The sequence below is a fragment of the Propithecus coquereli genome, unplaced genomic scaffold, assembly GCF_000956105.1.
Source record: "Propithecus coquereli isolate 6110/MARCELLA unplaced genomic scaffold, Pcoq_1.0 Scaffold770, whole genome shotgun sequence".
NCBI classification, from domain to species: domain Eukaryota; kingdom Metazoa; phylum Chordata; class Mammalia; order Primates; family Indriidae; genus Propithecus; species Propithecus coquereli.
The window spans coordinates 97,870-111,375 of record NW_012153841.1 but is presented as its reverse complement, the minus strand read 5'-3'; the positions used below and the strand labels follow the sequence as shown (position 1 = coordinate 111,375).

Sequence of the window (13,506 nt, the reverse complement as noted above, 5' to 3'; positions counted from 1 at the left end):
TTCATGGGTCTCACATTTAAAGAGCTCACATAACAGGGAAGCAGTGGGAATGGCTAAAATAATTATTAATATACTGTATTAACAATAAGTTAATTAAAAAAAGAACTTATAATATAAACTATGCACCAAGTACTGTCTAAGCATTTTAAAATAAGCTATCCATGAGGTAGGTACCAATATGTACCATTTGACAGATTGGAAAACTGAGGCACCTAACCTGCCCAAGGGCACACAACCCAGTGGTAGAAGCAGGACTTGAACCCAGGCAGTCGCTTCCAGAGTCCAGGTGTTGATCTGCCCGGCACACTGCAGCCAGTGGCCGCAGCGCAGCAGGTCTGCTGTTAGGGTGGGGTAAGACCCTCCCTTCTCCTCTGACTGAGGTTTCACAAGTGCTTGCTTTTCATACTGAGCCAGGGGCGGAGACAAAGCTGGGCAGTCAGCACTGAACACTCACACCTGATGACTCCCATTGCAAGGAAACAGCGACTAGAGAAGTTAATAATTCGCCCAGGTCTCTCGGCTAGTGAAGGCAGAAGCAGGATTCCAACCCAGACCCTGCAGTTCTGGAACCTGTGTCCGTACTAGAGGTTCCTCTGTCTGCAGGCTCCCACGGCCCTTGTCTGTCTGATCCCTGCCTCCCTCCTGGGGATGGGCTGAGGTTACCATCATCTTTGAGAGAAGGCTGAGCGCCCTGGCTGGTCTGCGGTAACATGCTGAAGTCAGCGTGTGTCTGTGCAGCCAGAGGGCAGGATCCCTGAAGGCAGGGGCTGCGTGGAAGCGGTTTCCTGTTCCTCCTGTCCCCAACCCCAAGTCTAACCTTGCATATGAAACCGCCCTTCACACAAGTCAATAACAGGGTGTAGGACAAGAACTGTGATAAGGGCCTAGCTAACAATAATGATGATAATTAGTCTCTGTCCCCTTGTTTGCTTCTCTGTAATTGCCACTCCGGAGCCACCCAGCTCGTGTCCATAGATAACATCACCTTTTCGAAACCTAAAGGTAGTTTTTAAGGTATCTTTCAGCTCCCGCATTTCAGTGGATTGACTGACCCACCCAGACCAGCTGTCCATAGCACGAAACCCGACTCGACTGGAATTGTCACCCCAGGGACTAAAACAACACAAGAAGATGATTCCCATACCCCCATAATTTTGCCCCAGTTAACAAACCTAATTGCCTAATCCCTTGCCTGCCAAACTACCCTTAAAAACCAGTCTCCCAAATTCTCAGGGAGGCAGATTCGGGAAATTTCTCCCATCTCCCTGTTTAGCACTATGTGGAATAAAACTCTTTCTCCATTGCAACCCCGACTAGCTCAGTACTTTGGCTGCTCTCTGTGCGGCGAGGAAATGAACCTGGTTGGGCGGCAACACACAGTAGGTATTGAGTACAAAGTAGAAGAACGAATGAATGAGGGAGTGAGTGAGTGAACCTTTGTCCCCACTTCCTTGTGTCTTACAAAGCACACGTGGGGCCAACATCTAGTCCCCAGTTCACAGACCTGCTCCCCAACTCCCAGCACCGTGCCAGGGTGCTCCTGGGACTCTGGCTGGGTGCTGACACCCTGCCCTGTCCACTGCAGGAATCACCTCCTTTCCCAGCAGACCTTCCCCACCCTCCACCCTACCGCTGGCAGCCTGCCCATCTCTGGCCCTTCATTATTTGGGAAATGTTGACTCACTGAGTCACCAGCCTGTGCCAAAGACTATTAGGGAGCGAAATTAGCCACACCAAAATCCCAGAGAATTGCCAAAGGCAAATGCTGCTTGGATTGTCCCAGGCCCGGCCCCCACACATTTGTCATAGGACAGCGAAAATTGTCACAAATGGATCTCAGTGTGCTCGCCACAACCCACATGTTGATGTCCTACTCCATGTCAAAGAACGCTGGTTGGAAAACCAAAAGACCTGAACCAACTCTATCCTACTGTGTGACCTCTCCTTCCCTCATTTGGGCCTCAGTTTCTCTAGCTGTAAAGGAAGAGCTGGGTTGTTAATTTTTCTCTATGATTCCTTCCAGCTCTAACATTATTGAAAATTATGTCTCAGCTGTTCTGGGTAATAGATTCTTATACCAGCAACTAAGAGTAATCACTCTAGTCATTCAGTGAGCAAGAGAGAACTTGGGACAATTAAGCTGTGCCTTACGGATGTACAGCAAACTCCCCCAGTGGTTCCATGTCACTAGGGGAAACTGACATGTGGAAACCTGTGTTTTCTGTGCGAGCCCTGTGGCCCCCGAGCAGTCCTGGCCTGTGCTTCACCCCTTCCCATCTGCACCGGAAGACCCCGTGGTCATGGAACTGGCACATCTGGGCCAGGGGTCCCCACGGCTTACCGGCAGCCTGCTTTTCTTGGTCAAGTCAGCAGGAGTGTAGATATTCAGGTAAAGACAGTCTTCGGACAACTTGAGAGTAATGTTCTCCTTTCTGTTAGTAAGGAGGTCGGAGAGCAGCTGCCCTGCCACTGGGTCCTGCGGGCACCTGGGCAGGGGAGAAAGAGGAACCCCAGAGGCTCAACCAGACCTGAGCAAGGTGTCTCCTGGGGCTGGTCCGGGCCTTCATCTGGGAGGTTTCACCCTGTAATTGGACTTGCCTTTGCCAGACTCGAGACGCTGGAAGGGGGAGGAGGCATCTGAGGGTCCAGGTGGGGCCCTGGGATTCCCTAAGTCCTTTCAAGGCCAAGCAGAGTGAGATGACCTTGGCACCTTTCCCCTTCCCGGGGCTTTGGGATGCCCTGGCTCAAGGAGAGGAGGCTGAGGAGATGCTGACCCGTCCTGGGAGGTGACATTTCCTGCTGTCTGCAGGGATCCAAATGGTGGGATGCAGGGTGATCTTGTTCCTCCACCAGGTAAACATGTTCCAGTCCACAGGAGACTTCCATACACCATGAGAAGTCACTCAAATGGCGGACATTTAGGGTCTGCAACAGGTCAGGGGCGAAAACTTTGTGGGACAACATCTGCATTCTAGTCCTGCTTCAGCCACTCATTTGCTGAGTAACGTTGAGTGAACTCCTTTCCTGCTCTGGGCCCCAATCTGTCGGGTCTAAGTGAGAGGAGTGATTTCTAGAAGGGTCTTAAAGCTCTGACATGCCAGAGTTCTACCATCAACTCATCCTCAACAAGTTCTGTTGGTTGTCCTGATGACAGATCTCAAAGATCCAACATAGATGAAAATTAGTAATATTCATTGAGTCTGCCACATGTGCTAGACACTGTTTTAAGTACTCTTTATGTACTAACTCGTTTAAGCCTCAGATCGGCCCCATGATTCTATTATAGGTTCTATTATTATCCCCATTTTATAGACGAGAAGACTGAGGCACAGAGAGGTTAGAGAACCTGTCCAAGGTCACCTAACCAAAAGACCCATGCTGTGTAGCGCTTATATTTCCAAGTAGACTATAAGCAACATTCCCAGATGTACCCAGAAGGCAGGCATCGCAGCCCCCACTGTATACAAGGACTGAGGCGCTCGGATGCCAGGAATGATGCAGCTGGCAAATGGCAAATTCAGAGTCAGCGAAGATGACTTCCTGATTTCCATCTGTGGAAATTTTTCCCCAGATCACCAAGAGCAAGGGGCAGGATATCCACAAAAAAAGAAATTCAAATGTCAAAAAAGAGAAAAAAAATTCAACTTCACTAGTATTCAGAAAAATGCAAAATAAAGAGCAAAATATCAAATAGCCAAAAAACTAACCCTAAACATTGGTTCAAATCTGGTGAATGGAGATTTTCATATATCGAAGGAAGGAGTATAGTTGAAACATTTGTGGAGGAAATTTAACAAAAGGTGTACATTTTTGACTCAGAAATGTCATTTTTTGAAATTTCTTCTAAAATATTGATGAATGCACATAAAGGTTTAGATAGAGGATGTTCGTCACAGTACTACTTATATTATCAAAAATATGAAAAAACAACTAAATGACACTGAATAAGAGATTGGATCAATTAATTATGGTGCCATATTCAATGTAATGCAGCTACTAAATGTCATACTATGTGACTTAATCCCATAGAATGGTATTCCTGATGCACTTACAAATGAGCAAAGCAGGCATCCCGGCTATCTGTAGAGATGATGCCATTTTCAAGGGAGAAGTATGCAACAGACAAAAGACTGGGAAAATGTGATCTAAAATATTAACAGCAATCCTCTCTGAGTGGTGGACTTGACCATGAGTGTAATTTCTTACTTTTCCTTCTCTGTATTTCCTAAATTGTCTATAAGAAGTATGTCAAATTTACAATCAGAAAATAAAAACAGGAATATTATTTTTAAGAGAAAGGAAAGAACCTAGCCAAAAGCGGGATCCCAGAAATTGGCAGAACTGCCGTGCTGAGTACGTGAATAGTGCCTGGGTTGATGCATGTAGGTGTCTGAGTTCCCTGGGCAGGGGAGCCGTGAGGCCAACTGGCCAGGCAGGCAGGACACACCAACCATTGCTCTGCTCGTGGATAGGTGGCCAGACACACATGGGAGCTGAGAGGACACGAAGTCAACACCCCAGTACATTCCCACCCACACACCTCACGCACCCAACCCCCCAACTGTGTCAAAGAGCAAGTCAGAAGAATTAATAGGATTATTACATCTGACCATCTGCTCAACTGCTTTTTTTTCAGAGCACTTATCACATTCTAACAGAGCACGTTATTCATTTATTAATTTGCATATTATTCATAGTCTGTCTCCCTCTGCTAGATTGCAAGCTCCATGAAGCTAGGGATCTTTGTTTTGTTCACTAATGCATCCCAAGACCTAGAACCTACATGTCTGGCACACAGTAGGTGCTCAAGAAGTAAGTGTTGAATAAAGGAGAGTTCTGGAATGTTCTTAAGGTTCTACAGTGTTCTTAAGGACTCCAGAACAAAGTACAAGCCAATCAGGGGGTTGCCGGGACTCCGTCCTGCATCACTTTGGGACAGACATCCCCACTGAAAGGTGCCAAAGCCGACCCCACGGGCTTACATGGGCGGGTAGGAGGTGGTGTTCCTCACAGAGCTCCACGGCTCTACAGGCTGCGGCGGAGCAAACCTCAGGGATCCGAGGGGAGGCTTGGCAAAGGGGACTCCCAGGAACTCGGCCACAGGCTGTGCGATTCCTTCCAGGTGGACGTACTTCCCCAGGACCTTGCCATGCACGGTGTCCACCAGAGGAGGCGAGGACGGATGACCTGCTGGACATCGAGAGGAAATGAGGACACATCGGAGGTGCAAGGCTTGACCTGGATTCCAGGTGGGTTTTGCCACTTTCTAGGCATGTGACCTTCAATAAGTCACCTAAGCCCTCCAGGCCTCAGTTTCTCCTTATGTGAAAAAAGGAGTGAGGGTCACTGTCCTTCCTAACTCACAGAGGGGTTTTAAGGAGCAAATTGGAACAGGAGGTGGAAAAGCACCCGGTCAGAAATAAATGCAAGGAGGAGAGCTGCTGGGAAAACAAGTCACTTGGTCTCCCTCTGAGCAGCCTCTGGAACTTTCATCTGTTACATCCTGCACTGAGCCGCATGCAGGGTGACAGGGTGGACAGGAGGTGGCCCCTATTCCCAGGACCACAGAACCTCACAGGGAGAATGAGCCACATACACACTAGAGCCCAAATCTGGGAAGACAGTGGTGGTGTCCTGGGAGAGGCACCTGGGAGGTTCTTCAGGCGGCAGAAGAGGGGTGAGGCCATCTGGCTGGTGGCGCATGGAGGGGCTGGGACCTGCAGCAGGAGGACTGAACGAGGGAAGATGAAAGCAGGGAGTGGTGTGAAGCAGACAGGAGAGAATGTGCCGACGCTCGGAGACAGCAAAATGCAGAGCCTGCCCAGGCAGGGCGAGCGGCCCGTGGGCACCAGGTGGAGGCTACGGGGAGTGGAAATGACCCTGGGGTGAGAGACTGCGGGTCAGGGAGGGACTACAGTGCCAGGCTAAGCGCTGGGATTCTATTGCATAGACAAACGAGCAGCAGGAGGCATTCTGGAGGAAGGCACGTAAGCGTGAGGAGGACTCTGCTGTGGCTCAGAGCAGGACATCTGGAGGAGAGAGACTGGGGGACACAGTCCCGGCTGCTCCACTCTGCAGAGCAGACAATTCTTCCCCCCTGAGCTGATGCCCACGTCCCTGCAGCTTCCGCGTAAGTCCTGGTTCCGCCTGCCATGGGACCGAGCTGACCCAATGTGATCTCCTGGGGCAGGTGGCCTTTCAGACGCTTCATCACGCCACCCCCTCCAAGTCCTGTCTGGCCTCAGTGACCTCGATTTCTCTGAGCATCCTTCCCAGGAAATTGTTTCTAGCCTCTTGTCCTCCCCACTGAGCTGCTTTGGATACAGACAAACATTCAACACTTTCCTCAACGTGTGTGGCCAGAACAGAAAAGAATAATCCAGATTTGGTCTCACAGGAGAATATCCAAAGACATTAGAAACTCCTTATGCAAAACCTGGTTAAAAACAGTATCCACGTCTCATGTTATAATGGCCAATCCTATTCTGTGGTTGTTTCCTTTTGTCATTGCCAATTAAGACAAATAACACTGAGATGAACTTCCTCGGAAAGCTGTTCATTGACGTGGCAAGGGGGTGGCAATGCAGGTGACTTGTTTTCTCTGCGATTTCCAGGTTTTCTACACTGAACGTAGATGCCTTTTTATAATTATAAGACAAATTTTATGAAGAAATATGGTGATGTCTATAAGGAATTTTGAAGGACTCGGTCCCTGACCAGACGTGGGGGCCGTGGAAGGGAAGGAGATGCAAGAGCTGGCTTGTGAGGCTGGGTCACAGTTCAGACAGGGTCAGTGCAGGTGTCAGGGAGACATCCTGGCAAGAGGATCCCACAGCACGTGGGCACTTTGGAGTGGAAGGAGGTCGGGTGAGGGGCAGGGTAGGACCATCCACCAGAGGGTGAGGTGCGCACCATGGATGTGGTGACTTCATCGAAGAGGCCAGAGTGAGAGAGCAGAGAAAGAACTAAAGATAAAACAGGGACAGCTACGGCCGACACTGAGAACACGCGTCAGAGTCTCGGCAGGAAAACGCCAGGCCTCACGGAAGCCCAGGAGAGAGGAGGAGCATAAAGTCAGAAATGAAACTGCTAGGCTTGGCCTTTGTCGGCTCGGTGATAACCTTCAAAGGGAAGAGGAGGTCAGAAGCCAGACTGCCAAGGGTAGAAAAGCAGGTGGAGGGGCGGGAGGCACAATCAAGAATGGGAAAGACAGCAGTTACCACTATGTTACATGTAGTGTGTACACAGTGGGCACTTGCTACGTGCCAGACATACATTCCAGTTCATTTAAATTAATCCTCATCACTGTCCTAGAGCGGCCGGCAGCATGGCAGTCCCATAAATTAATTCTCAAAAAAGGCTTGCTAGGTAGGCATCGAAATGCCCATTTTACAGATGAGGAAACCAAGGAAGTGGAAGCAGCCTGCAAGGACTTGCTAAAGATGGAAATGGATGGCATTGCCAGGGGTAACCAGAAGTAAACGAACATTCCAGTCCACATTTGGTTCCTTTCTTACTCCGCCCTTACATGCAGTTCCAGGCCTCTCTCCCACAGTGTCTCCCTGCCACGAAGAAGACAGAACCCAGACAGGGCCTTGGCTGTCAGGGCTGATTGGCGGGGGGACCCCTGGCTCTGGACACAGGAGCCAGACATAGACCAGGGCGTGGTTACCCAGGTGACCTTGGGCAAGTGCCTTCTGCTTTTGGAGTCTCCGCGTCTCCGTCTATAAAATGGCACAGATGTAGCTCGAGGTCCCTCGCTGCCCCCTGTATTTCCCACGTCTGTTACTGTCTGTACCCTCAGCTTGGCCACCTGAGGCCTTGCTGGTTTTGGAGGAACTGTCCCTCCCGGGGTCCAGCCACCCCAGAGCCCACACACCAACCACCTCCTTGATAGGTTCCCACACCCTGGACCCCCATCCACCTGCCCTAGTCACCCCAGAGCCAGGTGCTAGACAACAAGGGACAGCCCCTGTGTCCCAAAGCCCCCTGAAATTACTCAGTAGCCAGTGCTGAGCCTGCTCTCTCTTCCAGGGAAACCACAATAAAAGCTCTTGCCCATCCTCTACCCCTCTTCACTGTCTGGCGCTTCCCCTTGTGCCCCACCCCATGCCAGTGTGTGCCCCTCCTCCTGAGAACTGTGACACACTATCTTTTCAACAGCAATTGTCTCCTGATACATAGCCCTGACCATACCTCAAGTTTTCTATTAATTCACCACATTTATAAACAACTACTTCATTTATCCATCCCTTTCCTGCACTTCCTCTGTGCCAGGCACTGTCCTAAGTGCTTTAGAAACATCCCCTGTCATCCTCACAATAGCCCGATGCAGTAGGAGCAACAGCACCCCTATTTTAGAGCTAGGGTAACCGAAGCACAGAAAAGCCAAGTCCCTTGCCCAGAGACACGCGGCTAGGAAGTGCTGAGCCAGGATTCAAACCCAGGCACTCTGGCTCCAGAGTCCTTGCTTTTCTGCTACGCTCCTCTCCATGATCCAGCCATATCTGGAACAATCATCAAGGGAAGTTAAGCTGAGCTCCAAATTCCTCATGAGCCCATCAGCCTCCTGCCCGTGGCGCAGGCAGTGCAGCTGCAGTCTCAGGGTGATTCTCCTCCTCTGCCTCTCAGCACTGGCCGGGCTGGCTGGGCTCCACCGCTCCTAGTCTAAGTTCACGTCCAGAGGCGCGCACCTCTGCAGACCCAGACCTGTATGTAGCGCCTTTTCCTTGTATGCACCTCCGCCCACCTCGACCCAGGACAAGGCTTTCCAAAAGCACCCCTGATATTCGTATTACAGAGGAACTCACCCCGAGCCTTGGAAGTGGCAAGAGTTGCCAGGAACAGAGCATAGAGCCACATCGTGGAACTGCAGCAGCTGCCAGGATCCGTGAGCTGTCCAGGTCTAGGTGCGGTGCTGAGGGGAGGTGCCTTCCCGTCCCAGAGCCCAGGGGACTGGCCCCGGAGTTCCCTCCACCCCAGCCCGAGGATCTAAGCAGGGATAAGAGAAAAGCTCTCTCCACTACCAAAGATCTCCCTGGACTCCTGTTGGAACCTCCAAGCCATGCCCACTCAGTTCAGCCTTTTATGTAAACAGTCCAGACTGAACTCTCAGATTACACTTAGGCACAAACTTGCCAAACAACTTGTTACAGAAGGGTTTCTCCTTTGTGGGTCTCTAACCTTAGTGGGTTGAGAGCCTCCCAAAGTCAGGTACAAGTAGGCAGATGCCTTCAGGCAAGGTGGAGCTTCAGTGCCGGGTCCCCAGAACAGGCTCGGAAATATTCACAGCAACTCACAGCCCCACAACTGCTCAGCTGGGCAACTTAGGACACATCTCTTAGCTTCCCTGGCCTTGTACTTCACAGAGTTCTAGGCTCTCAAGTTTGGAAGCGATTTTAAATTCAATCCAGTCCCATTTCTGATGCCTAAAGTTGCTTTACAATGGTTACTGCCAACTGGCCCAGCCTCCTGTCACACACCTCCAGGGTCAGGGAACTCACTACCTCTCAAAGCAGGGATTTTTGGACAGAAGGCAAAAATGAACTCCATCTTTCCACAGTCCCTGGCTATAACCGTTCATCCATGTATCCATTCATTCTTTGAACATCTACCACAATGCCCGACTCTTGGCTGGGTGTTACGATACACAGGTAAATTCAAGACATGGGTCACCTTATCAAGCAGCTCACCATTAGTAGATAAGACAGATGTGTGTCGAGGGGGGGTGTAATGCCTGTGAAAGCACCAAATTAGGGGGATACAAAGTGCTCTGTAAAGTGCCACTTACAAACTGCTGGGGACACAAGGGAGACGCCCAAAGCCTCTTCCAAAGGATCATCAAATGTCCATAAAGAGGGAATTTGTTAAATACACTCTGGTACCTGCCAAGGAAATATTATGTACTCACTCAAACTAGTGATGCACATGTCTTAAATTATGATAAGCAAGGACAGTCATGATCTAGTGTGCAAGGGGCAAAAACAGGTGATAAAACTGTTGTGCCTGCTTTGGGAAATGGTTTGGCAGCTCCTGGAAAAGTTAAGCACAGAGTTACCATGTGACCCAGCAATGCCACTCCTAGGTAGAGTCTCAAGAAACTTGAAAATGTGTTCATACAAAAACTTATACTCAAATAGTACTATTATTCATAATAGCCAAAAGAAGAAATAACCCAAATGCCCATCAACTGATGAATGCATAAATGAGGTCTATTCACAGAGCGAAACATTATTCAGCCATGAAAAGAGCATGCTACAATGTTTATACATACTTATAAACACTATGCTAAATGAAAGAAGCCGAGCACGAAAGATACATATCATGTGATTGATTTTTACATGAAATTTCCAGAATGGACAAGTCCATGGAAATGGAAAGTAGATTAGTGGCTGCCAGGGGCTGGGGAAGAGGGAAATGAGGGGGTGCCGAGTGACTGCCAATGGGCATCAGGTGTCCTGTTGGGGCATTAGATCGTGGTGATATTTGCACAACTTTGTGAATGTACGAAAAGCCGCTGAACTGTACACTTTAAAAAGCTGAATTTTCGGCAGGGTCTGGGGAAGGGGAGGCAGCGCTGTATCTGGCCATGAAGGTGGCAAGAAGCAGCCTCTGCAACAGCCCAAGAAGCAGGCCAGGGAGATGGACGAGGAAGACGAGGTGTTCAGGCAGAAACAAAAAGAGGAGCAGAAAATGGAGGAGCTAAAGTGAAGTCTGCGGGGAAGGACCCCCCGGCCACAAAAAGAATTAAAAAATCTGCTGTAAAGTAAGCTGTTCCTTGTGCCAGAGGCTGTGGCGACCTTTGATTCCTATTTAAACATCTGTATTCCCTGCCGTAACATCTTCTGCCACCTATAGCTAAAATGAAAGAAACATTTTTTAAAATCCAGTTACATAGGCCGGGCGCGGGGGCTCACGCCTGTAATCCTAGCTCTCTGGGAGGCCAAGGCGGGCGGATTGTTTGAGCTCAGGAGTTCGAGACCAGCCTGAGCAAGAGCGAGACCCCATCTCTACTAAAATTAGAAATAAATTAATCGGACAACTAAAAATATATAGAAAAAATTAGCCGGGCATGGTGGCACATGCCTGTAGTCCCAGCTACTCGGGAGGCTGGGGCAGTAGGATCGCTTGAGCCCAGGAGTTTGAGGTTGCTGTGAGCTAGGCTGACGCCACGGCACTCACTCTAGCCCGGGCAACAGAGTGAGACTCTGTCTCAAAAAAAAAATCCAGTTACATATAATATGATCCCGTTTTAGTAGTAACATGTATTTGTATTTGCATAGGAAAATTCTGTAAGGTTGTATATATATATAAAATTAGTATCACAATAAGCATTTCCTGGCTGTAATATTGTGAGTGTGTTTATTTGTATTTCGCTATTTATTGGTTCATACATTTTTTGACACCCAACCAGGTTCATTTGCCCACTGCTCAGAGAAGAGCCAATGTATCAAGATAGTCAGGGTTGCAATGGAGAAAGGGTTTTATTCTGCCTAGTGCTAAATGGGAAGATAGGAGAAAGTTTCTCAAATCTGCCTCACTGAGAATTTGAGAGACAATGTGTCTAAGGATAGTTTGGCAGGCAAGGGATTAGGCAATTAGATTTGTTAATTGGGGCAAAATTATAGGGATGTAAGAATTATCTTCTTGCCTTGTTTCAGTCCGTGGGGTCACAATTCCAGTTAAGTCAGTTTCTTGGTGTGGGCCACTGCTCTTGGGGGGTCATCCAATCCACTGGAATGCTGGGCCTGGAAGATATCTTAAAAACTACCTTTAGGATTCAAAAAGGTGATGTTATCTACAGAGGAACTTAAGAGTCATTATGACCACCAGTTGCGTGGCTCCAGAGTGACAATTATAGAGAAGCAAATGGGACAGAGACTAATTATTATCATTAGTGTTAGTTTGTCGCTCCATAAATTAATGTTACTAAATTAGAGACAGAAATGATCTCAGGAGTTTTGCAGGGCTTTGCCCTGAAGGAATATGTGAACGTGTTACTTTGTATATCAAAAGCTGCTTTACCTCAGGAGGGCGTCTCAAAGGTCAGTGGCAGCTTCTTTCCAAGGTGACACTGCAGTCTCAAACCTGTGGTTCTCGCCTGCTTTGAACGACAAAGCCGGTCTGCATGGAGCCACGGGATGACAGCTGATCAAAGAGTGCCCGCCCGAGAGACAGACACCTGCAGCTAAAAGCAATTAGCCCAAGGGACAGCTCCTGCTTGACCTGTGACTACTTGTCTCCATCCACAATAACTCGATAAAGAAATATGGAGCCACTGTATCTCCGTTTAACCCTTCTGTTAAGTGATAAATTTACTTTAGAACTTAGAAGTTTGTCCTTGAAAGATTTTGTAACCGTTTGTTCACGTAGATAGAGTTAACTAAGGGACCTATAGAAGCCTTTTGAAAGACTTTTAACATAAAATGAACTACCTGTTATTATGTAAATCTGTTGCCACTGTACCTACAAATACCCATGTAAAACTTCACTCCTGGCCTCGCAATTGACGGGGATATTGTGGGGACCCCCAAGTACCTCTGCTTTGCTTTTTCTTTATAAATCTATAAAACTATATACCTTAGTCTCTGTGTATTCTTTTATTTCTATTATTTTCCAATTTCTATTATTTTCTTAGCCTTTGTGACGACCCCTGCCTAAGGGACCCAATTTTTTGCTGAGAGCGTAGCTAACTCCTCACATTAGCTTAACCCTTTTCAGAGTTCTCACCTTGTACCCCGTTATTGACTTGTGTGAAGGGCAGTTTCAATTCACTTGACAAATACTGTGAGCTTACTGCGTGGCAGGTACGGGGCTGAGAGTTTCGTATGCAGGATCTCAGTTCTCAAAACTACCTTGTGAAATCAATACTAGCATCTCCCGAAGCTCAGTGTGGTCAAGGACCTGGCCCGAGATCACACATGAAGTAAGAGGAAGAGCTGGGACGGACACAGCCTGCGTGGCTACACAGCCCGTACTCTTAAGCACTCTGCTTTTGTGTCCAAAAATTTTGAGAAATCAATTTTGTTGTTGCCCAAAGCACATGCTTGATGGCCTGGAGGGGATCTTATGCATATTCTATCTTCTGGCTTCTCCTCCACCTCCCCCCTGCACAGAGACCCTGCCTTCCTGCTGATCCCTCTGGATCCTCCAGGCTGCCAGGAAGAATGAGCAATGGCTGTGGTGTGGAGCTACTCAGACGGTGACAGATGGTTGGAAACAAGGGAGGAAGAATTCAGAGGAACCCAACCCTGCCATCACCTTGAACTTGGACTTCCAGCCTCTAGAACTGTGAGAAAACTAATTTCTGTTCTTTAAGTCACCCAGTCTGTGATATTTTGCTAAGGCAGCCTGAGCCAACTAATCCACAATCCCAACCCAGTTTCTTTCTTCATGTCCTGAGGAAACTAAGGCCCAGAGTTGGGAAGGGTTGCCTCAGCTCACACAGCAACTCGATGGCAAAGTCAGGACCAGAAATGGAGGCTTTGACTTCTCCACATTGTGGAC

At 48.5% G+C, this 13,506-nt stretch overlaps 1 protein-coding gene across 1 annotated transcript in view; it reads right to left on the bottom strand.

Moving 5' to 3' along the window:
- LOC105825012 (liver carboxylesterase 1-like) overlaps positions 1–13,506 on the bottom strand; it is a 124,026-nt gene that overhangs the window by 49,988 nt on the left and 60,532 nt on the right. Inside the window, exons 4-6 of the mRNA XM_012662671.1 lie at positions 5,648–5,859; positions 4,983–5,187; positions 2,342–2,486 (exon numbers count right to left, since the gene is read on the bottom strand). Of these exons, the coding sequence (XP_012518125.1) occupies positions 2,342–2,486; positions 4,983–5,187; positions 5,648–5,859 (562 nt within the window). The remainder of the gene's footprint in view (positions 1–2,341; positions 2,487–4,982; positions 5,188–5,647; positions 5,860–13,506) is intronic.